Source organism: Toxorhynchites rutilus, chromosome 1 (genome assembly GCF_029784135.1).
Source record: "Toxorhynchites rutilus septentrionalis strain SRP chromosome 1, ASM2978413v1, whole genome shotgun sequence".
Taxonomy (NCBI): Eukaryota; Metazoa; Arthropoda; class Insecta; order Diptera; family Culicidae; genus Toxorhynchites; species Toxorhynchites rutilus.
This window is the reverse complement of record NC_073744.1, coordinates 96,332,438-96,360,418: the sequence shown is the minus strand read 5'-3', so window position 1 is coordinate 96,360,418 and position 27,981 is coordinate 96,332,438. Positions and strand designations below refer to the sequence as shown.

General features: G+C 43.6%; 1 protein-coding gene across 4 annotated transcripts in view; it reads right to left on the bottom strand.

Moving 5' to 3' along the window:
- The window catches only part of LOC129762440 (GPI inositol-deacylase), a 241,825-nt gene that overhangs the window by 52,097 nt on the left and 161,747 nt on the right, over positions 1-27,981 (bottom strand). For all 4 annotated transcript variants that reach the window (XR_008740625.1, XM_055760675.1, XM_055760674.1 and 1 more), the window contains one exon: positions 27,755-27,884. Coding sequence is in view for 3 of the 4 variants with exons in the window: in XM_055760675.1 (XP_055616650.1) it covers positions 27,755-27,884 (130 nt within the window). In the remaining variant the exon portion in view is untranslated. The remainder of the gene's footprint in view (positions 1-27,754; positions 27,885-27,981) is intronic.

Here is a 27,981-nt window from a genome sequence, read left to right as displayed (position 1 = left end):
GGTCCATTTTGTGCTCCTCAAATCCTACTGACCAAAACGGGCAACCAGAGCAGCAGCGAAATAGAATGAAGCACGATTGGAAAGGAAAAAGGAAAAATGAACGAAACATCGGTCGCAGTCTCACACATGCGTAATTCTCGAGCCAGCCAGTCAGCTTAAAAATCCCCGCTCCGCTGCCGTAACGATCATTCTCATTCAAACCGTACACCACATCGGTTCGCATCACAACACATCAACAAACCAACCCAAGCAGCCATGTCTGGACATGGTAAAGGAGGAAAAGTGAAGGGAAAGGCAAAATCCCGCTCGAACCGTGTTGATCTGGAGTTCCCCGCAATGGTAGCTAGGCCGAGCGCGTTAGTACCAGTGCACCAGTCCACCTAGCCGGCGTTATATAGTTTCGGCCGCCGAAGTGATCGAGTTGGCTGGTAGAGCTGCTCGCGATGATAAGAAAAACCGCATTCAGAACAGAACACATCAAGACAACAACAGGCAGTTGCAGCGAGTGGCGAGTGGCAAACGCAATCGCAAAACGGCATCAGGTAGCAGAAGAAAAAAGTTTGTTCTTTATACAAACTGCTTTGGTGGCAAATCCAGAACAAGGCGGCATCGAGGGCGTTCGAAATGGTTTTTTTTCCAAACCACGAGTACTAAGTTTTCTAAATTGGAACCATTCCACAAAACATGGCGCTTTTCAGGGCCATTAAACCTTCCAAAAAAGAGTTTAGGAGATACAGTTCAATGCTTTCTAAAACATTATCCAAAATAATAATAAAACACAAATTGATTTTTTCATAATTTGTTTGCCAGGATCTGATGAGTATGTGAATTTGGCAGTTGTTCTGAGCTTATTGATAGTTGGGGACTTTCCTGATTATTCAATTTTCACTAATTCTTAAATTGTTTCCAGATTGAAAGTACATTAATTTACAAATAGTTCGACATTTAGCTAATTGGACGGACATGTTTTGCGACTTATTTAGTTGGACATTTTTGTAAACATAGAGATCCAAATTATGACCCCACATTGAAAGTCGACACTGTACCACTGTCATCGTAAATGTTCAATTACAGGTTGAAATCGCCTCCAATGCGACACTGAGTGGCGCTTCGGCACGTCGCATTGAATGTAATTTACTGTAAAATATGTCACAAGCTGGATGGGAAGAAATTTTCCAACTGTGAAAGCTGTGGCGAGTGGCAAATGCAATCGCTAAACAGAAAGGTTTAGCCGAACAAGATGGGGATATCGAGTGATAACAAAACAATAAACTCTTTAGATTGAAGATAATTTTGTGATCCTGAAAAGGACCCTTTTTAGCCTGCATGTGAATCCAACGAGCGAACAAATCGTAATGAATGTATTTTTTTGCCATCGCTCCCTTTTAACGCTCATTCGTTCGTCTCGTTGGACTCGCCCCTCTGGCTGAGTCTGCCGATTTGTCTCTATCCTGTGAGTGTGTACCGCTAGAGTATATCGCCAAAAAAGAGTATATTCGCAATAAAATATCTTATTTTCTTTCAAACCGCAAACCTGTGTGGTTGTACGGCATCGGCATCGTGGACGTAACAAAGGAGAACAAGTTAAGGGAAAGGCAAAGTCTCACTCGAACCGTGCAGGTCTCCAGTTCCCTGTTGGTCGCATTCACTGATTGCTCCGCAAGGGTAACTAGGCCGAACGGATTGGTGCCGGAGCACCAGTATACCTAACAGCGATTATAGAGTTTCGGCCGTCGGAGTGCTCGAGTTGGCTTGCAAAGCTGCTCACGACAATCAGAAAACCCGCATCAAGAACAGAGCAGCTTCGGTTCGGCGCTCATCAAGGCAACAATTAGTTTCAGTGAGTGGCAAAGTGTTTCTCCGGCACGTCGCATTAAATGTAATTTACTGAACAACATGTCACAAGCTGGATGGGAAGAAATTTTCCAACTGTGAAAGCTGTGGCGAGTGGCAAACGCAATAGCTAAACACGAAGAGTTTAACCGAACAAGATGGGAATATCGAGTGATAACAAAAACACAACACCAAAGGTTCTTTTCAGAACCATCAACATATTCATAAAGAGTAAACAGTAAACTAATCCATTTTTCAGGTAGATAGGTAGGTATTCACGTATTCAAAATAAAACAATGTATTTAAAATATATATTTAACAAAAGCTGTCCCCTTTGTATAGTCCTACGTCACTCCGGTTATGTCCCCGACATTACCCACCCGTCTTTTTATCTGTCCATGCGACAAAAAATCCATGGAATCCCGATCACCTACGCTCCGAATCTATTCCGCCGATATTTTCGGCAGAATATGGGAAAGTTAGATCTGATAAAATGTTCTTTACTGACGATTCATTCATAAACGGATCCACTGGCTTCGGCATCTTCAATGAAAATTCCAGTGCCTCTTTCAAACTCAAAGATCCTTGTTCCGCGTATGTCGCTGAACTGGGTGCGATATATTACGCATTAGGGAACATTGGAACATTGCCCATCGACCACTTTTTTTTTCAGACAGTCTCAGCTCAATAGAGGCAATCCGCTCAATGAAAGTTGATAAACGCTCACCTTATTTCCTAACAAGAATAAGGCAACTATTTAGTGTTTTGGTCGAAAAATTATTCAAGATTACCTTGGCATGGGTTCCCTTCCATTGCTCGATTCCGGGGAATGAGAAAGCAGACTCGCTAGCTAAGGTGGGCGCTTTAGAAGGCACACTTTTTGAAAGGAAAATTGCTTATAAGGATTTTTTCCACATTCCTCGTCAGTATACGCTCGTAAGTTGGCAGCGCATGTGGAGTGGAGACGAGTTCGGTCGTTGGTTACACACGATTATCCCTAAAGTCTCGACGAGGGCATGGTTCAAGGGATTGAATGTAGGCCGTGATTTCATTCGCGTGATATCTCGGCTTATGTCCAATCACTACAACCTAAACGCGCATCTCTATCGCATTGGGCTCGCAGCAAACAATCTTTGTGATTGTGGCGATGGCTACCACGACATCGAGCATGTTGTCTGGTCGTGTATCCGGTTCCATGCTGCTCGCTCTCAGCTCTCTAGAGCACTAAGAGCACAAGGCAGACAATCGGATATCCCCGTCCGGGATATCTTAGGTAGCCGTGATCCTGATCTTCTGCTTCATCTATACCTGTTCCTCAGAAACGCCGATGTCAACGTTTAATGATGTTTCCTTCGTTGTGTCCCCGTTTCATATCCCTCCTATCCGATCGATAAACTTTTACTTAGTCGCGGCAATACATACACACACTCTTTACAGACACACGGGCCAAAGGTTGTGCAGTCCACTGATCATTCAACAAGAGCCAAAGGTTGTACCGCTCATGACAACTCTACACGAACTGATGATTGCGCCGGCTAGTGACCATTCTATCCTGGATTCCTCGAGTCGAGAAAGACGCACCACGCTAGATATGAGGTACAGACTAGGGGGGCGTTGCTGATTAATGGTCAGCTGCATCCCAATAGGAAGTATCCCGTGTCGGGCACACGTACAGAGCATTGGAGACAGCAACATCCTAATTACGAAAACACTTGTAATACTAACCTCGAGCCAACCGCGAGTAATCGGTTACATATTACTAACATAGATAATAAGAAAAATTGTATTGAACTCCCGGCCCCGTGAGGCTAACGCCATATGAGCCTTTATAAAAATATATATTTTGGAAAAAAAAAATATCTCGGCTTATGTCCAATCACTACAACCTAAACGCGCATCTCTATCGCATTGGGGTCGCAGCAAACAATCTTTGTGATTGTGACGATGGCTACCACGACATCGAGCATGTTGTCTGGTCGTGTATCCGGTTCCATGCTGCTCGCTCTCAGCTCTCTAGAGCACTGAGAGCGCAAGGCATACAATCGGATATCCCCGTCCGGGATATCTTAGGTAGCCGGGATCCTGATCTTCTGGTTCATCTATACCTGTTCCTCAGAAACGCCGATGTCAACGTTTAATGATGTTTCCTTCGTTGTGTCCCCGTTTCATATCCCTCCTATCCGATCGATAAACTTTTACTTAGTCGCGGCAATACATACACACACTCTTTACAGATGCACGGGCCGAAGGTTGTGCAGTCCACTGATCATTCAACAAGAGCCAAAGGTTGTACAAGAGCCAAAGGATGTACCGCTCATGACAACTCTACACGAGCTGATGATTGCGCCGGCTAGTGACAATTCTATCCTGGATTCCTCGAGTCGAGAAAGACGCACCACGCTATATATGGGGTACAGACTAGGGGGGCGTTGCTGATTAATGGTCAGCTGCATCCCAATAGGAAGTATCCCGTGTCGGGCACACGTACAGAGCATCGAAGACTGCAACATACCAATTATGAGAACACTTGTAATACTAACCTCGAGCCAACCGCGAGTAATCGGTTACATATTACTAACATAGTTGTAAGACAAAAATTGTCAAAATATTGGACTCCCGGCCCCGTCAGTCTAACGCCACATGTGCCTTAATAAAATATATATAATTTTGGAAAAAAAAATCGAGACTTAGGGATGGCGATGGTTAAAGAATTTCATAAAACGAGGAGTAAATATGCGGAAAAGGTGAAGAATCATCCAAATCAACAAGCAAGGCGACTCGATCAACCTATGGTAACACGTCTGAAGAAAAAAACCTTAATTATTTGAACGTGGTCAAACGTTAGTGTTGTGCTCCAACAAATTTTAACTGTAAGAATTGATAAAAACGTAATACTTTATTATGTTAGAACTAAATGTATAACCAAATATTGTTATTTCCACATCATGGAAGATTCAATAAATGTATGTATAAAAAAAACTTGATGATCTCGTCCGAATCCGACATAGACTCCGAAGACCAAAACGACCAAGACAAACCCTCATAGAGATACCTCCTCCAGTCACACCAGTTCTCCGTACCACTCAGCCTGAAAACCTCACTGATAAGACAGCAACGACCTCCAGCAAGCGCAAATCCAAATCACCGCTTACTCAACCATCGAAAGACACTCGTCATCGTGCAATGATATCAGGTAGGCAAACCACTTTGCCTGCAGACACCCCCCGGCCCAACTCGCGACCAGGCTCCCCCTACCCTCCGACGATCAAGGGTAAGGACCGCCAGTCCAAAATAATGTCCCGTCCAACTCCAACCTCACAACAGCGCCCATCGTTGTCACTGCTGTCCTTCAAGCTGCCGACACAACACCGTCAACAGTTGATGCCCCAATCAAACGAAGATTCGCTCGTCTTGCCACTAGGGGCACTCCGGCCACCACAACCACTCCACTGAAAGTACATACCAGGCCTGCTCCGCCTTTGCCAACTGTAGCACGGTCTAACGCTGACATCTACGATGCATGGAGACGCAGCCGAGGAGATTTCACACATGTTATGGTCGGGAGTTCCAACTCCTCAACGAACCTCACCACATTCCCTAGGCTGCCTCCGAGTGGCAGGGCCACTCAACCTCTTATCGTTGGTGGAGTTCCACCGGTAATCGTCGCAGCCAGTACCACTACACCTCCGATTCCCCGCCACACCACCCACCAGCAGCAGCGAAATTTGCCCACCAACCTCGCTCTTCAATGGAATATCAATGGGCTGTACAACAACCAAGGTGAACTGGAGATCCTTGACTAAAAGATGTGCCCGTCTATCATCGCACTCCAAGAGGTGAATCGAATTTCCCCAACAAACATCCAGAAAATCCTCGGGGGTAAATTCCACTGGCACACCAAGCGGGGCTCCGCCTTGCAATACTTCGTTGCATTAAAAGTCCATAAGAACATTCCCCATCTGTGGAAACAAATTTCCACCGACCTGCCAATAAAAGCAGTCCGAATCGAGGCCCCGATTCCGATAACCATCATCTGCATGTACCTGTCGTGTGGCACAATGCAGGAACTACGACGGAAGCTGCTTGAGGCGTTAGAAGATTTGGAGGACCCCATAGTCATCCTGGGGGACTTCAACGCTCATCACCGCAATTGGGGAATGCAATCATCAGACGTCAGGGGAAATATCATCGCCGACTTCTTGGAGGAGCAGGAGCTCACGGTCTTTAACGATGGCACGGACACTTTTCGTAGAGGAACCAGCACCACAGCCATTGATATCTCAGCAGCCAGTCTCAACATGGTGGGTAGACTAGAGTGGAACAAAGCCGTGAATCTTCATGGCAGTGACCACCACCTAATAACCATTAGCTTCAACGGCCCGCCGCCGCTCACGACTCGCAGACACGGATGGATCTACGAAAAAGCTGACTGGGTAGTCTTTCGAACAACCTCCGACTTCTTGCTATCTAGGGACAACCCGACCACCATCGCTACTTTCAACCAAATCATCATGGAGGCCCCCGAAGTCTCCATCCCTAGAACGAAAACCACTCCGGGCAAAAAAGCGCTGCATTGGTGGTCCGAGGATATCAAAGAGGAAGTCAGGAAGCCGAGGAAGTTTCTTCATGCGGCTAAACGATTACCACTCGGAGGCCCAATGAAGGAAGCTGCCATGAACAGATATCGAGCGCAACACATCAGGGTACGGCGGTTAATCCGGAAGGCGAAACTTGACAGTTGGACTGGTTTTCTTGAACCTATCAACGAGAACCAGTCATTTGCGGACCTTTGGCGTAGAGTTAACGCGCTGAATGGAAAGAGGAAACCACACAACCCCATCTTTCAAGTGAACGGTATACGATCGGTATACTACCTCAACGATCCGGTAGATACCTCGAACACACTCGGAGAATATTTTGCGGGACTTTCCTCCATCTCTGAATATGACCCCGAGTTCATCCGTCGACAGGGAGCGAATACCGCTTCGGTCACCAACTTCGTGGTCCCGGTGAGCCGTCCCAATAATCCTCTTAGCCGGAACTTCACCTACGAGGAACTTTCCGTCGCTCTACGTTCTGCGAAAGGTGAATCAACCGGCCCTGGCGGTATCGGCTATAAGAAGCTGAAACAACTGTCCCTGCTTGGACAGTCTGTCCTTCTCAGCATCTTCAACGACCTGTGGAGTACACACGAATTTCCCGAGGGTTGCCTAGTAATACCCATACCTAAGGTTAGTCAAAGCAGCAACAACATCAAAGGCTACCGTCCAATTTCCTTAACCTCCTGTTCATCCAAAATCTTGGAAAGAATGGCGAACGGACGCCTGGTCACCTTTCTGGAAATTGGAAATTGGACTATCGCGTTAGCCTTCCGGCTGGGTATGGGCAACAACATCTATTTCGCAACCCTCGGAGACGTGATAGCCGAAGCCAACAGGAACCGTCAGCATATGGGGATGGTAGTACTGGACCTGGAAAAGGCGTATAACAGAACATGGATCCCGTAAGTACTGAAAACTCTGGCAGAATGGGGCATTGACGGCAAACTATTTCACTTCATCAAAAACTTCGCCACACGCCGAACCTTTGAAGTCAAAATCGGTAACGTCAGCTCCCGAGTTTTCCACGAGGAGACTAGAGTACCTCAAGGTTCTGTTCTTGCCGTCACCCTCTTTCTCGTCGCCATGAATAGTCTTTTCCAGGTCCTGCCTAGGGGAGTCTTCGTACACGCGGATGACATTCTCCTGATGGATGTGGGTGACACTCACAAGATCCCACGCATCAGGATACAGGCAGCTACCAACGGTGGGCGGCCGAGAGAGGATTCAAACCTTCAGCACAGAAGAGTGGCCATATGCGGCCACAGACACCAAGGTCTCACCTACAGGATCCAACTATACAAATAACACATTCCTCGTCGAAAAAACATTAAAGATCCTAGGGGGGGTTGGTCGACCACAAACTTAGCTTCCTCTGCCATTTCGAGGAAGTAAAGAAGAGTTGTGCCCCCGGTTGAACCTTCTGAAAACCATTTGCAAACCGCACCGGAGCAACAACAGGAAGATCAGGTTACGGGTGGCCAAAACTATCATCAGCAGCCGCCTCACCCATGGTCTCAAGCTGACGTGTTTGGCCGGGGATAAGCTCCCAAAAACTCTGGCACCGATTTATAATAAGGCACTACCGACTGTTTCCGGCCTCCTGCCATCAACACCAGCTGCCTCCGTCTGCGCTGAAATTGGGGAACCCCCTTTCAACCTAATCATCGACACGACTATTTTTAAAAAGATGCCGAATTGTTCTTTAGGATCTACCAATAGATGAATAGCTTCAAAACTAATGAAATTATCCGTTATAGTTCTAGAGTGTTTAAAACGACGCTTTTAATGTACAGTGAAACTCTGCTAATTCAGCAAACTACGCTGAGCCAAAGAACAAGAAAGTGTGGAAATTTCGATGAACATTTAAAATTCTGTGAAGTTGTTCATAGAGGACCCATTAGTAAATTACAAGTTATCACTACTGATACGTTTTACGCTCTGCATCGAAAATCGTTGGAACGATCTCTAATAGATACAAATCTAGAATTCCATGGATTGCCTGACCCGTATATAGCCAAAACAGATCCTCAATTAGTTGCTCAAAATTTTCCATGACACATGAGTGTATAACTTCATACCGGATAAGAAACCGAAAATTAAATATAGAGAAACGGTGCTTTAGTGGAAGCACGTCTTCCCAAACCTCGGGAGTCATAGTGATCGTTCGGAGACATAGTGGCCTTAATCCGGACTCATAGGCTGTACTACCTGAGGCTAAATAAATCTAAAAGATATTTCCTGAACGATTAGCGTATGCAAGGCCCCATGACAATTTTCCTATGATACTACAAAAGAAAATTGAATGAATCAAATTTCCCTCAATTCTACGTTTAACAGGTGTTAAATAAAAAATGAGAATTTTTTTAATCACATAAAAAAAATTTTTATTTTTCGTCGATTTCAGTATTTTTAATTAATAACATAATGTATTTTCTTAAAAAAAATCTCAGTGAATGTTTGGGTAAGGGCCGTGGTCTGCTGTTCAACGCAACTATGTCGCGATGCTCTCACAAGAACGTTGTACGGCACTTACGTCAATTTTCCAGATACAATTTCGGATTCTTGTAGTCAGTTGCTTCGTGTCCTTGGCCCTCCAATTGTTTTTATACACTAGGGCACTGAGTGAGCCAAAGAAATCCTCTATTGGGCGGCACTGGGGCAAATTTGTTGGGTTACGATCTTTTGGCACGAACGGTATCTTTTTCTCCTCAAGATACGCCAGCGTCTTCTTGGCGTAATGGGAAGGCGCCTTGTCCGGCCAGAAGACGTACTTCCCATCCGCGTGATGCTCGTTCAGGAACGGCATCAGGATTTTATCGAGGCACTCTTCTCGATAGATTTGTTGGTTGATTGCCAGACCCCTCGGCTCAAGCCAAGGCTTTGAAATGCCCCGGTCGGAAATGGCGATGTACAACATAACCTTTTTCAAACTTGTGCTTGAACTTGTATTTCACTTCAGGCGGTGTGGATGACTTCTCGCTGGAGTAGTAATTATCATTTCCTGGAATATGCGTTTTGGACAGCGGAAAATAGCTTTCGTCGTCCAGAACGAAAGACGTCCCGCGGTATTTTTTGGTCATCCACCGACACTGTGATTTAACCGTCTCAATCTGCTCCTCCGTGTACTCCGGCGACCTCGTCTTCTTCCTGCAGACGATTCCTTCCATCTTGAGGGTCCGATGGATCAATACGTGGGAGCAGCCATATTTCCGACCGGCGTCACGCAGGCTGGTTGCGTCCTTGTTGTCAAACAGCTTCTTTAACGATGTCTTCCTCTGCTTCGTCATTATCGTCACCGGACGACCACTTCCGACCTTCCGCTCTACGTTCAGGGAACCCAGGATACCAGGAACCCGTACTGACATGTACATTTTCTTCCTTAAAATGTGCCACCGTAAACTTTTTTCCTTGCTGGAAATGCGTTTCGTAGAACCGTACAATGCGTTCGCGGAGCACGTGCTGTTTCGACGCCATCTTTGCTTTGACTAAATTCAAATTAGCAAAACCAAACACGCCTACTGTTTCTAGAGAGCCCAAAGAGCAATTTTCGTGGCGAAAGAAAATTTTACGCTCTTTATTTGAGTTAAAAAATTCTCATTTTTTATTTAACACCCATTATCAAGCCTTTCACAAAAATGCTTCGTCGCTCTGCCGTCCTTATGGAACCTTAGGTATGGGCGATGAAACGATGGATATCGGCACGTTCTTAATCTCTTCCGTGACGATTGGCAGTTTCTCCGTTTTGGACATGAAGTTTGTGGAGTACCGTTTGAGGTTCATTCAAAAATTTTCTATCGATCGCAGCTAGGGAACGTTGGGAAGGATGGCGGTATAAAGGGTGTGTCACATCAAATTGCATCACGGAAAAAACGCTGTAGAAATTCGCCCAGGAGACCGATCCTTTTAAAAATTTTAGACAGTAAAATAAAAACTATTAAACAACTTTTGGCATTTTCTTTTTATTCATACTTCGAGCCCAAGCCCGTATGCTCGCACCTTCCTCTTTACCCCGTCCATAAGGTTCTGTACAACGTCAGGTTGTAGTTTTTTTTGAACAGAAATCCATTTTCTCTTGAAGTCCACCTCCGATTTGACAACTTTTGGGTTCTTCCGGAGGGCCTGCTTCATAATCGCCCAATATTTCTCTATTGGGCGAAGCTCCGGCGCGTTGGGCGGGTTCATTTCCTTTGGCACGAAGGTGACTCCGTTGGCTTCGTACCACTCCAAAACGTCCTTTGAATAGTGGCACGAAGCGAGATCCGGCCAGCAGATGGTCGGGCCCTCGTGCTGCTTCAATAGTGGTAGTAAGCGCTTCTGTAGGCACTCCTTAAGGTAAACCTGCCCGTTTACCGTGCCGGTCATCACGAAGGGGGCGCTCCGCTTTCCGCAAGAGCAGATCGCTTGCCACACCATGTACTTTTTGGCAAACTTGGATAGTTTCTGCTTGCGAATCTCCTCCGGAACGCTGAATTTGTCCTCTGCGGAGAAGAACAACAGGCCCGGCAGCTGACGAAAGTCCGCTTTGACGTAGGTTTCGTCGTCCATTACCAGGCAATGCGGCTTCGTCAGCATTTCGGTGTACAGCTTCCGGGCTCACGTCTTCCCCACCATGTTTTGCCTTTCGTCGCGGTTAGGAGCCTTCTGAACCTTGTATGTACGCAGGCCCTCCCGCTGCTTGGTCCGCTGGACGAATGAACTTGACAAATTCAGCTTATTGGCGACATCCCGGACCGAACTTCTCGGATCACGTCTAAACTGCTTAACTACGCGCTTGTGATCTTTTTCACTGACGGAGCATCCATTTTTGCCGTTCTTCACCTTCCGGTCGATGGTTAGGTTCTCGAAGTATCGTTTTAGTACTCTGCTGACCGTGTATTGGACGATTCCCAGCATCTTACCGATGTCCCGATGTGACAACTACGGATTCTCGAAATGAGTTCACAGGATTAATTCACGACGCTCGTTTTCGTTCGACGACATTTTTCCAAATTTACGAAAAATTGACAGTGAAGCATGGCCAACGTGATCTATACACTCTTATCTGATTATAAGCGAAAGCTGAAGATATAATTCCTAAAAATTAAATTTCTACAGCGTTTTTTCCGTGATGCAATTTGATGTGACACACCCTTTACGTCCATGTCCTCCAGCGATCTTTTGGCATAATGTGCCGAAGTCAGGTCCGGTTAAAAGGCCTCATCCTTTTTCGCATGATGCGTCTGATGAAGGTGGCAACATCCGGCAGACAATTACAACTGTATATTACCCCGTTCACCGCAAGGCCCGAAGGAAACAGCAACGGCTTGGACGTTCCCTTCTCGTTGATCGCGAGCTACAGAAGGTCTTTCTTAGAGAACTTGGTGCGGGATTAAAAATGTCTATTATTTTTTATATACCTCCTCACTGTTTGGCCGGTCGCTCCGACCTCCCGGTCCAAGAATTTTTTTCTGTCGATGGCTATTAATTCATTTCTTTAATACATAGGGGAAAGGGGGCAGTTTCGGACAACGCTTGTAAAAATTAAGTGGTACAATTTTCAACCAAATTATAAATATACGTAAGTTAACAGTCCTTCCACCAACAGCTGTCATATGGTTTGACATCTCTTGGTCGTTTATTACTTACGAAAACAACACAGTGTCCTTTTTCATACATGTTTCGAAACTTTTGAGCTTGAAGTTGTAAGTATTTGCCTAATTCCTTTGTGAACGATTTAGAAATTTAAGTACACCACCTCAGTTAGTAACTAATATGAAATTTAAAAAAACGTGTATACAACGGGGAAATAAAGGTCTATTTATTAGATAGAAATATGATTTGTGTTCGGATGGTGGTGGGGCACATTCGGACATCGTTCACGGGGCACATTCGGACACTGTTTAATACCTCAAAAAATTTGTGTCTGATTGTTGTACACTAACAAACATTAATTTAGTGTGATTCTCAGACCTAATTATGGTTCGAAACTACAAAAAGAAAACCTATAGAACCAGCATCAACGAAGATGAGATGGAAAGAGCTATCGAACTAGTTTCGAACAGAACGTTTTCTTGATTCTAGCTCACAGGTGGTCCAACTGGGTCCATTGTCTTTGCTAATTTACCAACTAACGGTTGCATAACGGGAAAACTGTTTCTCAATATTCTGGAACATTTGAAAAATGTAGCAAAAAACAACGTAAACGAATCAATTAAAAAAAATCAAAAATCAATCAAAAATTCATTGCATTTTGGAAACAATTAAATATTGCCAAGAAAGTTGCACAATTCATGTATCTTCTCCACCTTATGTCACAAATCGCTTACAATCGCTGGATGTTTCAGTTATGGGCTTTCAAGCAGAAGCTCTCAGTTTCCCAGAACGATTGGCTACTCAACCATCCTGGAAAAACTATTTCTATACACGACCTTTCAAGTATAGTTGCATCTGCTTATAATGCTTCTTTCAATCTGAATAACATCCTAGCTCGATTCAAAATGACAGGTTGCTATCCATTCTCAAGAAAGGTTTTTTCGGACAAGGATTTTGAATGCTCAAATGATTTCACCTACTGGAGCGGAGGTAGCAACTGACTCATCGGGTAATACAACAATGCTGCAAAACATTGCGTCTACAGCACAGATAGCTCCCTTGGCCGAGTGGTTAGCGTCATAACTAACATGCTGGGTGTTCGGGTTCGATTCCCGTTCTGGTCGGGGGAATTTTTCGTCAAAGCATGGAGTTTGCTTTAGTGACTGTCATCGATATGTGCTCGTTGAATCCCAATTTCCTGTCTAAAAGTAGCCCAAGGTCCTTGATAGAGCATACTCTCACAAGCGGTGACTCATTCATCGAATATTCGAACGTGACCGGTGTTCGACTTCGGCTGAAGGTGATGGTTTTGCATTTGGCTGGGTTTGCCAACATTCCGTTCATCTTACACCACGATGACAAGCGTTCAATATCAGCTTGCAGAGCCAGGCAATCAACCGTCGTCTTGATAATGCGGTAGAGTTTTAGGTCATCTGCATACAAGAGCTTGCAGCAGCTTAGGTGGTCGCATACATCGTTTAAAAAAAGTATAAAGATGAGAGGACCAAGGTGACTACCCCGGACGGTAGTTGAAACGCATTCGATGTGGCATCGTGAACCTTCACGAAAGCTTTCCTGGACGAAAGGTACGATTCTATCCAGCGAACAATCCACGAAGGAAGACCGAGGCGGCTCAGTTTTGTGATAGCGAGACCATGCGGAACTTTGTCGAACGCCTTGGAGAAATCGATATACACGACATCAACTTGACGACGCTTCTCGATGGCACCAACCAGAGGGTTAGTGAAGGTCATCAGATTGGTAATGGTGGAGCGTTTCTTCATAAACCCGTGCTGAAATTCCGAGATTAACGATCGGACTGCCGTGTACAGCTTATCGTGTAGCAGTCTTTCCAGGACTTTCGCCAAACAGTCCAGTATCGAGATTGGATGGTAGTTTTCCACGCTGTGAATGTTTCCAGATTTGAAGATCGGGGTTATGGATGCTAGCTTCCATGACTCAGGATCGCCGTCAAGAAGTGATCGATTGAAAATAAACTTCACAGGGATGGTCAATGATGCAGCACAATTCCTAATGAAGGAAGGTTGAATTCGATCCGGACCAGGACCTTTCGAGGCGTCAACAGAAGAGAGGGCTTTGAAAATATCGTCGTGGCTGAAGGTGATTTGCTGTAGACGAATATCAAAACTCGGCTAGTTATTGATGTATTCCTGCGGAGTCGGAGCCTGATCGACTTCGTAAACGGTTCGGAAGAATTCCGCACATAGATTAGCAGAGCTAGCAGCGTCAGAGGAGCTTTGACTACAGTATGTAACGTCCACTGGAATACGTGCAGAGCCTTTTCGGGAATTTACGAAATTCCAGAAAGATGATGGATTTATCTTGAAACTACTCTGCAAATTGTCAATGTACTGCCGAAAGCAAAGTTCATGTAAACCACTATACTCGGCTTCAGCCAACTGTACAGCAGTTTTATTTGCAGCTGTTTTGGAGCGGAAATAACGTTTCCGAGCTTTTCGCAGACGGTTACGCAGATTACGGAGTTCGGAATTCCACCATGGTTGTGTGAAATTTAGGGAGGGCTTACATCTTTTAACAGGAACGGTGTCGTTACATATATTTGATATATGTTGTCGTAGAAGGCAGAGACGTCTGCATCAATGTCAGAGAGGTCAAGAAGCTCTGTCCAATTCAACGAGCCGATTCGCTCGTTGATAGCGTTAAAATCACACCGTGCAAAGTCATACTCACTGCGAGCTGCTGGAACACCGGGCGGGCGGATCTGGCCAGGCGAATGGACGTCAAGTTTTAAAAGTAACGGCTTATGATGATCGTCGATTTTTAAAATAGCAGATGGTGGATCAAACAGCTCAATACCGTCTGAATCGCTAACGAATACCAGGTCAAGTAACTTGCCATTCACATTGACTAGATCGTTGATTTGCTTGAGTCCAACGGATAAAATGGACTCGACAAGAGCAAGTTCTTGTTCAGACGATGCATTGAGTGGCAACAGGCCGTTGATGTCTTCTTCGAAATTCCACACTAAATTTGGTAGGTTATAATCACCCACGACGATAGTTGAATCATGAGGCTTTGCCATATCTATAAGTTGTTGCACAGACTCGGCGTGTTTGGTATAAAATTCCAGATGGCTGTTGGGACGAATATAGATGCAGCATAGGAAGAGCGATCGATGTAGAAGAACAATTTGTACGGCAATTTGTTCAAGGTTCTCACTGTCTAACAGATACACAGATTTGCAATTAAGTCTGGGATTGACAGCAATCAAAACGCCGCCGCCGCATTGAAATGAGCTGGTGCGAGAATTCCGATCACAACGATAGATTGTATAGTTAGCTGCCAACTTGGTATTCGCAATGTCGGAATGAAGCCACGTTTCGGTGAAAATTACCACGTCGAAATCACAGGAGAGCAACGAGTGAAGCAAAGCGTTCGTTTTAGTACGTAAACCACGGACTTTTTGATAATAAATGGTCAAGTAATCACGAGTGCTGATTGAGGTTGGCAGAATTGTTACGTCGACGTTGCTCCCGGGTCGGCTATTGGCACAGGTTTCCAAAAATGCCGTGTGGAGGTGCCATTGTCCACGAATTCGCGAAATTCAATTCCTTGCGGCCAAGTAGAGGGGTCCATTGCTTTCATCTTCAAGTTTTGGTTGATTCCCAACATAAACGACACAAACGTCAACGTGGTTGACGGTCGGCCCCTGGGAATAAGCGATTTAGCCACTACATCATCCGTCTGCAGACATTCCTTGGCGAGGTTTTGGATCTCCACTTCAGAAACTTCGGGTGAAATTTTTGAAAGATACAACCTGATCTGATCTTTCTGTGGCTGCGATAGTTGCTCCGTTCGCCATCAAACCTGTACCACGAAACATTTTCGTTGGCCGTTCAGGTCGTTCGGGATCTTCGTCGCGGGCTCTTTTCGGTGTTGATCGATTGCCAAATTGAAAACGGTGAGGCAGGGGCGATAATACCGCTGGAGAAATTTTATTGAAGCCTCCTTGTATCTCCACTCTCAGCTCGGCAATCAAGCTGTCTTTTATCTCCGTCTTCAGATTATCGACAACCTTTTGGTACACATCGTTCAGTTCCTTGGTAGCAGCATTCATCGATGTTATCGTGATCTTAAAGCGTGCGTTTGCCATGATGTCACGACATCCTTTACACATACAGAAAATAGCGGGATTTCCAGAGATTTCCTTGTATAATGTATCCGTTATTCTGGCGCATTTAAAATGGAAAGACGCTTTACAGAAACCACCACAGACAACTTCAGCAGATGTCATGTTTGATGCGCAACTATTGCAGATTTCCATTTTACGGAGGAGCAAACAAACTGGCAGCACTATAATACTTCTCGAAAAACACCACCTGGGCGCACGTATAGATGTCAGTTGGTAATCAAACCACACAATAGGCAACGGAACGGGACGACGAAATAGAAAGAAACTATTCGCTCTGAGCAATACGCACACTAACTCACGATTGGTATGTTTACGTTTTGCTCTTGGATGACGATGAGGGTGATAACTGCCGCGATGCGGAAAAACTGATGATGATGGATGTATGTGCGAGCTGCTTGTGGGTCTGTTTCGGAATCCGGAGTGAGAAGATGAGCAGCAGCAGGATAAATATATTATCAGATTGATACAGATGAATTTTTATGACAGTGGAAATTGATGATGAGATGATAAACGGATGATAAGCTAATGTTTTTATTTCGGTGGGCGGCACGGGGCGATAGTGTTGCAAAAACAGTACAGGTGGAGAGCGGCGAGGTGGGAGACTTTTGATATGGGGCAATGGCGACGGGCAGTTTATTTCGACCACACTCCAGCCAGCTAGGAAAAATATAATTTTTCATTTATCCTACCTGACTGGAATATTGCGATTTTTCGTAGGCGGTTTATTCGAGTCGTAGCGGATGAGCAGATGCAGCGCTGAGCGATGGTAGATGAGGAATTTCGATGAAACAACAATAAATAAACGGAACGATAGGAGAACACGACTCAATAGCACGGCAGTGATGCCTTCAGAATGCATTCAAGGCGTGTTATTTGGCATAGAAAGCTCAACTAAGTACTAATAAAAATGACGCAAGTGATACTACGTTGAGACGGAGAAGTTCCTCTAGGAACGTTAGTGCCATTGAAGAAGAAGAAGCACAGATAGATTTTACTTTGGCAACTTCGCTCCCGGAAAATGTTGAACCTTTTCCAAAAACTTCACCGCAGTAAACCACCACTCGAAAACGGAAGAAAGCAAAATGACGATTTTTTACTAACTCTCATAGCAAGCAGTTCCTTACAGACAAATACTGATAAACAGAAAAATGCAGATTATGCTGGAAATAAGAGGAAACGGAAGCAATTGTTGATAAACATAAAATTTTAATTTTTTTTCGTTGTCCGAAAGTACCCCAAGACTATCCGAAACTGCCCCACACATGGCGCACGTTCGATCAAAAAGGCAATTTTCAAAAATTCGAAGAAACCATTCGTAATCGCATCAACGTACACATCTAACACGCTCATATGATACATTGATGTATCCAGGATGAATTCAGGATTTTTTTTAAGTTTACAAAAAAAATATGAAAAATCAAGGAAAAAAGTGTCCGAATGTGCCCCCTCTCCCCTACGTTCCAGCAATGTGATACGTGCTACGAATGTATTATGCTAACGGAGTCCAATTCATAAAAAACAGGAAGTGGGTTATATCTATGGTATAACCGCAAGGGTGACGTAGGACTATCGTTGATTTAGAGATCATTTGTATGAAGTTGAATCTGAATTCATTCTGAATGAATGAATATTTGGAGAACTTCGAAAACGAGAGCGTTACGTTGGAGGCACAAGGTTTTATGCATCCAATATTGGAAACGGAAATATCCTACTGATGGGGAAGAATAATCTTCAGAAGCTATCCTGTTGATTGCGATTAATTGAAAAATCACAAAACCAAATGTATTTGGTCACAGTGTTACATGGATAGAAAACATTCAATTAAACTCTTTCACATGAATATATTTTGAAAATTCCCAAAGGAACTGGCAGATTATTTTCCAGCAATGATTAGATCTTTCCGGAACTTTCTCGATGCTGAATGGCATCCTAACGGAAAGAGTTCTGCGCGTGTATGTGTCGATCCTTCGCCGTCCACCTCCTCCAGCACGTTAGGCAACGATGTTGTCTTGTCGATGTCCTCACGAAAAATGAATGTGTCTCACCACCAGAATATCGCTTAAGTATGCTTTTTGTGTGTGATTGAATCGAGAGAAGGTGTGGTTTACGATGGCAATTTGGAAGGCAAACTAGAGGGGAATGAACTCTCTGAGCTCGGAACTTTCGGCGACTGAGCAATAATCGATTGCGGGCGCATACAATATTGGATACGGAAATATCCTACTGATGGGGAAGAATAATCTTCTGAAGCTATCCTGTTAATTGCGATTGATTGAAAAACCACAAAACCAAATGTATTTGGTCACAGTGTTACATGGATAGAAAACATTCAATTAAACTCTTTCACATGACTATATTTTGAAAATTCCCAAAGGAACTGGCAGTTTATTTTCAGTAACGATTAGATATTTCCACATTTTCCTCGATACTGGAAGCCCACCAGTGGTTAATGCCAACTCGATAACCACCTGTTAATAGCACTTGATTGAAACATATTTGGTCACAGTGTTACATGGATAGAAAACATTCAATTAAACTCTTTCACATGAATATATTTTGAAAATTCCCAAAGGAACTGGCAGATTATTTTCCAGCAATGATTAGATCTTTCCGGAACTTTCTCGATGCTGAATGGCATCCTAACGGAAAGAGTTCTGCGCGTGTATGTGTCGATCCTTCGCCGTCCACCTCCTCCAGCACGTTAGGCAACGATGTTGTCTTGTCGATGTCCTCACGAAAAATGAATGTGTCTCACTTCTTCTTCTTTCTTTGTTTTTAAGAGGCTTTAAACTTTGCAGTTCATTCGCCTCTAGCCCAGTGAAGAGCCACAATAAAACCAGACCAGAGGGGACTGGCGAAAGGGAAACCAAAAAAATCACTCATCAGATCTGTCCGCTCGACTCTCGGTTAAAGAAGAAGGTAGGAAGGGATCCTATGCTTCATAAGATATTTAATATATGCTGTAAAGAAAGGTCAATATTTACTGATCCGAGGACCAAGGCAGTAACGAAGCACAAGTGACCCAGCGAAAGGCGCGTTCCAAAACAAAAAAACAAAAAGGCCCTTCTCAGGAGGATAGGAAGGAAAGGAGTGGAAAGGATTTGGGTGGGATTAGTGGAGTGGAAGGGGGTTGGAGTGGTATGGGAAGGAAAGAGGGGAGGAGTGGGTGTGGGGTGGGGTGAAATGAAATGAAATACAGTTTGAATAGATAATAAAATATAGTGGTTTTGAATTTAATGGTATATAGTAGAGCTGAAAAATGGAGAGGTTTATTTAATGAATTTATCCTCCTTGGTGAGTGTGGCTGTAGGAATAGGAAGTTGATTAAAGTATAATGTAATGGATAGAAGATAGATGTGGGTATGAAAGTATATATTATATTATTTGTTATTTATTATTATTGAATGCGTGTATATACATGTATGAATTCCTTCCTTCCGACCCGTACATACATGTGTATACACACATAAACACGCATACATGACTGTGAAGTGGCGAACTTTAATAAGCAATTTCCAAGGTATTTAGTATTTTGATTTAGATTTTACCAAAGAAGTCGGTTTCTTTCAGAATTGCGTTTCTGAAAGAAACCGACTTCTTTGGTTTCTTGGGTCTCGTCTCTACTGAGGATATCTCGGAGACTCTGACCTATGTTGTGTCGGACTCGAGCATCTTTGGTATGTTGACATTCAAGTAAAAGATGGCTAACGGAAACCGGAGCTTCGTTGCAAGCACATTGGGGTTTTTCGGCTCTGCAGAACAAGTGTGAGTGGGTGAAGTTAGTGTGCCCAATTCGAAGACGGGTAAGGACTTGCCTTTCCCTACTATTGAGACGGTCCTCCCAAGGGAGAGTGGAATTTTTGATTTTATGAAGATGAGTGGGACGGCTGTTTATCCAACCTATGTCCCAACTTTCACGGACTTGCTGTTTTACCCAGCGGACAATGTCAGATGGAGGACAGGGCATGTCTGGGGATTCTATTTTGCTGCTCTTGCCGGCCAGTATGTCGGCGGCTGTGTTTCCGCGGATTCCTGAGTGACCAGGAACCCAGCAGAAGGAGATGTTATTATTTGAAGCAGCCTCTTCTGTTTGCTTAATCCATGGGTGTTTGCTGTTTCCACTTAGAAGATCGTGGAGACAGCTAGCTGAGTCTGAGAATATTGTGGTAGGAAGAAACTCATGGGTGCATTCTTGGGTAGCTATTAAAAGGGCGAAAGCTTCCGCACTGAAGATGGAGCATTGCGGTGGAAGAGAAAAGCTACCAGTGTATCTACTCTCAAAGATTCCACATCCAACTCCATCGGCACTGACTGAACCATCTGTGTATACCTGGTGGTTGATTTGAAAATTGGATGCAACGAGGTTATTGAAGCAGGCTTTGACTTTTGGAGAAGGGTCTCCCGCCCGAACTGCCTTGAGAAGTTCAAGGTTAATGTTCGGCGGTTTGACGTTCCAATTTCTTCCCGTCGCAGATGAACGTTCACATATATCGGGAAGATCTTTGTTCGTGAGATTTTTGAACCATGTTTTAGCCCTATGTATTAATGGGACATTGTGGTCGCTTTCGGGGAGTGACAAGTGACGGATGGCTTTATTGGTGATGGCTTTTGTTACCAGGTGGGTGAAGGGAAGTTGCCCACTTTCTGCCATTACAGCAAGAGTAGGACTGGAGGGAAAAGCGCCAATTGCGAGCCTAATTGCTTTATTGTAAATTGGTTGAATGGTGTTTAACACCCTGTCCCCTCCACGGCTGAAGGTGCCTATTCCGTAAAGGATTTGTGGGACCAACCAAACATTTACAACATTTAGCAGCGTCTTTCTATGACCAGAGGCTAGGTTGCCTGCGATAGCCTTGATGATGTTCAGTTTCTTTCTGGTGGCTATTTTGGTCTTTTGGGAATGTGATAGGAAGTTGAGTTTCTTGTCGAAAGTAACCCCTAGTATTTTCAATGTCCTCATTGTAGGGATCGGGATTTTGTTGAGCTGAAGATAGGTTCTCCTTCTGAGAGCTTTTCCGATATGTATGTGTTTGGATTTCTCCGGGGAAATTTTAAAACCTGTTTTTAGAGCCCAGTTTTGGATGGAGTCTAAGGTTTTTTGAAGCCTCTTTCTCTGAAATAAGCCGAAGCAGCTCGTAGAGATAAGAGTGATGTCATCTGCATAGACTATGATCTTTATATGGTCCGGGATAATCTCGAATAGAGATTGCATGGCAATGTTGAAGAGGGTTGGTGAAAGTGCTGAGCCTTGTGGGAAGCCGTTTTCTGGGATTTTTAGAGAAGATTGGTGGTTGTTAATAACGGTTTTGAAAGACCGGTTTTCTAGAAAACTTTTAATGAAGAGACCTAATCTCCCACGAATCCCCCAGTCGAAAAGGCTTTTCAGCACTGGGTACCTCCATGCCCGATCGAAGGCCTTGGATAAATCCAGGGAAACAATATCAATGTGGTGTAATTTTTCAGTTGCGTCGTCTAGGATTTTTTCGATTGCTACAAGGCAATCTTCTGTACCTTTTCCCGCACGGAAGGCGAATTGTCTGGGATCAATCAGCTTATTTGACTCTAGAAAAGTCGTTAAGCGTCGATTGACCATTTTTTCCAAGACTTTCCCAACACAACTTAGGAGAGTGATGGGGCGGAAATTGTCAAGAAGATGGTTGTTCATGTCTGGTTTCGGGATACAGATCATTAAACCCTCTTTCCAGCAACTGGGGAGGGTTCCACTGTCCCAGACTTTGTTGAGGAGCTTCAGAAGTGCTTTTTTCCCGAGATGGGGTAGATTCTTAAGCATAGGGTAGCTGATGTCATCAGGTCCTGTGGATCCTTGTTTGACTTTGTTCAGTACCCAATCGAACTCTTTGAGGGAGAGGTTTTTGTTGAAGTCAAATTCCACATCGGTATGAAAATCGATGGGAATTCTCTCGCATTCCGTTTTGTGGGTTAGAAAGGTTTGGTCGTAGTTTTGATTGGAGGAGGCGGATGCAAAGAAATCTCCAAACGCCTCGGCGATGATTTTCCGGTCATTGGTGTATTGACCGTTAATTAGAAGATTATATCCTTTGCTTCTTTTCTTTCCATGAAGCCTGCCAATCTTACTCCATAACTCCTTTGTTGACGCGTTGGGATTAATTTCGCTGACGAATTTAACCCAACTGTTGTGCTTAGCTGTGTTGATAGCAGTCTTAGCTTCTTTGCGAGCCCTTTGGAACTCTGTAAGCAGAGTGGGTCTCAGTGGGCTGTCCGGATGGGCCTTTCTTAATTTGCGTAGGGCCTTACGTCGACCTTTGATCGCTGCCTTCAGCTCAGGCGACCACCATGGGACACATTTCCTGCCAGGGATGCCACTGGTTCTGGGGATGTGCACCATTGCAACTTCTAGGACAACTTTGGAGAATTCCTCGGCTGTCCAATCTCGTTTAGCGGAGAGGCGGTTTTCAATGTCAAACTGATAGCCAGCCCAGTCAGCGTATTCAAATTTCCATCTTGGCCTTGTTGAAAACTCTGGAGAAGTTTGGCCGAAGGAAGTGAAGATTGGAAAATGATCGCTTCCGCAAGTATCATCGTGGATGTTCCAAGAAAGTTTTGAAAATAGTTTGTCTGATACTATAGTGAGATCGATGGCTGAAGTAGTACCAGAATAATGGATTCTGGTGTGTTGGCCGTTGTTAAGAAGGAGAAGAGAATGGTCGGATATGAAATCCTCAATGATGGATCCTTTTCGATCGAGGTATGCACCTCCCCAGGCGTATGAGTGGGCGTTGAAATCACCCATAAGCATGATTGGGGCGGGAAGTTGGACGAACAGATGGTCCAGTTGTCCGCGTAGAGTGTTCGGATCGGAATCATTAGTGATGTAGATGCTAACGACGGTGATTGGAGAGGGGTGTTTAATGCGCACTACCACTGCCTGAAGGTCAGTGGTAATGGGAAGAAGATCATGTGGAGTGCCATCCTTGATCGCGATTGCAACTCCGTGCTTTGAGGGGTTGAGACCCTCTTTAAAGTATGTGATGTACTTTGAAATAAAATTTTTATCGAAGTTGTTTGGAGTCATAGTTTCTTGAAGGGCTATGACTGTGGGATTAGAGTTCGAAATAAGCATTTTCAATTCTAAAATATTTTGTCGGATACTTCTGATGTTCCATTGTATCCCGAATTTCTGTGTTGGAGTGAATGTGTTGGTGTTTTTAACTCTAATTTCTAAGTCTTAATTGTGTGTATGCTTGAACTATCCAAAGAGGATTAGTTCGATGGTCCTTTACTCTTGGAAAGAGAAGCTTTCTTCGAGGTATTGATGTCGTTCTTGTTTGGTGTAGAGGTATTTGGAGAGTTTGTTGTGTGTGTGTTGTTTTTTGTGGAATGTGCCTTGTTGTTGTTGTTTTTTGTTTGATGTGTGTTGTTGTTGGTGTTGTTGTTTCTTGTTGGTGTTGTAAAGTTGTTATTTGTTGGTGGTGTAGTTCTTAGATCGTTTTTTGTTCTTTTCTTGTCTTTGTTAGTTTGGGTTTCATCTTCAGATTTTGGATCTGAATCTGAGGATGAACCTTTCGAAATTTTTCTATTGTTTTTTTTCGGGCCTTCAGAGGTATCCATAGAAATTACCGATTCACTATCGGATTCGGTTGTTGAACTTTCAGTAGACGATTCTGTCATGGTTGTGTCTATGATTGAGGGGATGCTTTCGCGACTAGAAGCGGCCGAAACGGCCGAGGCGCAGCTGCATTTGCACTTGCAGCCAGCTACTGGTTCCCGAATGTTGAGCCTGTCTTGCAAGACGCTCGAATAAGTTGGACCATTTTGGGTGTTGGAAATGATTTTTGCTTCTTTGTAAGAGATACCACGATCGATTCTTATTTTTGTGATTTCATTTTCTTTTAGCCATACGGGGCACTTCCTGCTGGAAGAGGAGTGGTTCCCTTGGCAATTAATGCATAGTGCTGGGGTATTACACAATTTAAAATTGAAATTTTTGGGGTGTTCATTGCTGCAATTTCTGCAAAGCGGATTTTCACGCTTGCATCTTTTGCTGGTGTGTCCGAAATTAAAACATTTGAAGCACTGCATTGGATTCGGATAGTAATTCCGAGTCCCAGCGCGAATGAAACCGAAATAAATGAATTCGGGAACAACGGTTCCACGAAGCGTTATGATTAGTGTAGCTGTGGGGATAATTTCTTCTCCTTCCTTTCTGGTGATTCGCTTGACATCGATCACTTTCTGATCGGAAAGCTCTTTCAGCAATTCAGTTTCGGTTATATTAATCACGTCTCTGCATGTAACCACGCATTTGCGTTGGTTTAAGGTGGGGTGGAAGATAATCTCTACAGGTGTGTTGTCAATGAGTTTATTAATTTGGAGAAGCTTACCTACTGATTCCTCGTCCCTGGTGGTAAAAATATATTGAAGGTTCTTTTTTTCGTCTCTCTGTGGTTTGGCACTGTTGAAGTTTTTGAAGTTTTTGATTGCCGACGTTATAGTTTTGCTGACTACGAAGGGGTTGGATGGGAGAGCCTTGTCTCCTGCAGCCCTCAAAAGCAGTATCTGCAGGTTGCCATTCGATGGGTCCGCTCAAAGTGGAGCGGTGGCTTCGGTTGGCTTACCTTCATAGAGGTTTGTAGCCCGGCCTCTCGGAGGCCCTGAGCTACTGGAAGCCATGTTGATTGTCGGCTACACCTTAGGTATAGCCGGAGAAAAAATTTTTCTTTTGCAGAGCACTTTATCAATGATTCAATATTGGGCTAATCACTTGCGGATATGTACCAAGAAATTCGCACTATGTTTTTGAAAGCACTTATTATAACCACCAATGTGCTCGAAAGGATGCGAGCGATTCACTATAAAATTTTCGTTTTAGAATTTTTCTTCACATCACCGTCAGTATGCGGATATATTTTAAAATATTATTAATAATTATCACTACCAGAAACTAGTCACTATCACACAGCTTATGCCTTTCGAACGGCTTCCGCCGATCCAGAAAGGGCGTGATGCCGAAAAAGCGCGCGCTTTTTCCGGCGAACCGGTGAGCACCGCCACCGCAGTGAACGTTTGTTGATATCCTCTTCTGCTATCCTCGGGTTGCGATGCTGAAAATCAATTTGTATTTAGGACTAATCAAGCTTTCAGAAAGGCTGCTCTAAGCATTTGATTAGTTGTGCGAGAAAACTCCTATTTTTCCGTACTCTTTTACAAGGGCGCTAAAAACACGTCCGAATCGGTTGAATGTCAGTAGCACCTTGTGTGTGTCTCACCACCAGAATATCGCTTAAGTATGCTTTTTGTGTGTGATTGAATCGAGAGAAGGTGTGGTTTACGATGGCAATTTGGAAGGCAAACTAGAGGGGAATGAACACTCTGAGCTCCGAACTTTCGGCGACAGAGCAATAATCGATTGCGGGCGCATACAATATTGGATACGGAAATATCCTACTGATGGGGAAGAAAAAATTTCGGAAGCTATCCTGTTAATTGCGATTGATTGAAAAACCACAAAACCAAATGTATTTGGTCACAGTGTTACATGGATAGAAAACATTCAATTAAACTCTTTCACATGAATATATTTTGAAAATTCCCAAAGGAACTGGCAGATTATTTTCAGTAACGATTGAATATTTCCACATTTTCCTCGATACTGGAAGCCCACCAGTGGTTAATGCCAACTCGATAACCACCTGTTAATAGCACTTGATTGAAACATATTTGGTCACAGTGTTACATGGATAGAAAACATTCAATTAAACTCTTTCACATGAATATATTTTGAAAATTCCCAGAGGAACTGGCAGATTATTTTCAGTAACGATTAGATATTTCCACATTTTCCTCGATACTGGAAGCCCACCAGTGGTTAATGCCAACTCGATAACCACCTGTTAATAGCCGCGCGTGTATGTGTGTGTAGCGATGTCTTCCCAGGGAACCGTTTGTGGCATCACTCTCCTCCTGATAGATTTCCTTCTGGCCTAGGGTGCACAAACAGGCTCTTGGTGACACCGTTCATCCGCGCTTTCATGATAAATAAAGAGCTTCACCGCAACAGCGACAACATGCTCCAATCGCTGTTCAATTAGAACTGAGTGGATTTCCGAGCGCCGCTCGCTTATATACCGATTGGTGATTTCAATAGCCTGTTTTGAAAGCAATTTTAAGACTATTGAAACAAGTTTTTGGATCAAAAAGTAACAAGTATATAACGCGTAGACATTTTATCTTTCGAATGAAGTGTTTATCATACCATTTCGTTCAGTTGTTTAGGAGCTATTAACGCTCAAAATCTCGGTCTCCGGCGTAACGCTTTCGTTTTCGAAACTTTGATTTTACACCCCGGTATAGAAATGAAAGACGTAGTCCTACGTCAAAATACATGACATGATGTAGTGAATATATCCGAGGAAATCACTTTGGTGAAACTGCATTATAAAATTATTTGTGTACAATGCCGCAATCGATAGTCGACTCTAATTTGCGCTGGATAATTTCCTCGGAGGACTCGATTCCTCCTTTGAGCATTAATAATCTCTTTCTGGCAAAACGATGTGGTATGAATCACATTATTTGAATGATAGAATGAAGAAGTTTTCTGCCAATTTCCTTCAACCTCCAAACGTATCTTTCTCCCGTTTGTCGTTTTCGCGTTCGCTAATCCTCTCTCACAACACCCATTTCTCGTTTGAGAAATTGTTGAGTAAACATTGTTTGCCAGTGCGCGTAGAGCGGGAATTCCTAAAGATTCATTGCACCTCTAATAAATTGCCGAGAGACGTGGTCTTACGTTGATCGCACTTGATTGAAAAAATCCAAAACGAAATGTATTTGGTCGAAGCATTATATGAGTAGAAAGCAAATAATCGCTCGAAAATGACTTGATTTTCGCGATGTGAAACATTTTCCGTTTTTCATGTTATGCATCCAATATTGTTTCAAGCGGAACCGTGGCATCACTCTCCTCCTGATGGATTCCCTTTTGGCCTTAGGTGCACAAACAGGCTCTTGGTGACACCGTTCATCAGCGCATTCATGATAAACGAAATTAGTTTAACAACAACAGCGACAACATGCTCCAATCGCTGTTCAATCATAACTGAGTGGGTTTACGAGCGGCGCTCGCTTATATACCGATTTTTGATTTCAATAGCCTGTTTTGAAAGCAATTTTAAGGCTATTGAAACAAGTTTTTGGATCAAAAAGTAACAAGTATATGACGCGTAGACATTTTATCTTTCAAATGAAGTGTTTATCATACCATTTCGTTCAGTTGTTTAAGAGCTATTAACGCTCAAAATCTCGGTCTCCAGCGTAACGCTTTCGTTCTCGAAACTTTGGTTATTTGGTTTGGTATAGAAATTTTATTATTATTATTTATTTATGTTATTTGGTTATTTGGTTTGGTATAGAAATGGTTATTTGGTTTGGTATAGAAATGAAAGACGTAGTCCTACGTCAAAATTAATCCTCCTAAGCGTTCCGCCCAATAAAGAAGTTTTGGGTAATAGTAATGCGAAAGTTGAAATCGAAGAAACCGACGGGTCAGATGCAAAATTGATAGGATCGGGTAGTGAAATATGTATATACTTACTAATGAACAGAATATCTGTTGAATTTATCATCCCATGGCAGCTGAAAATATGCAATCACTGATGGGTTGTATATACTACAGGATACAACATCAACATTTATCGCCAGTGCCTGATAACTGTAGGTTAATCCTGCATAGTTGTGGAGTGAAACATATAAATATATTGTTACATAATGAACTATAATTCAATTTTTCAATTTTTGAGGCATTGGGTGGTAGGAAGCAAA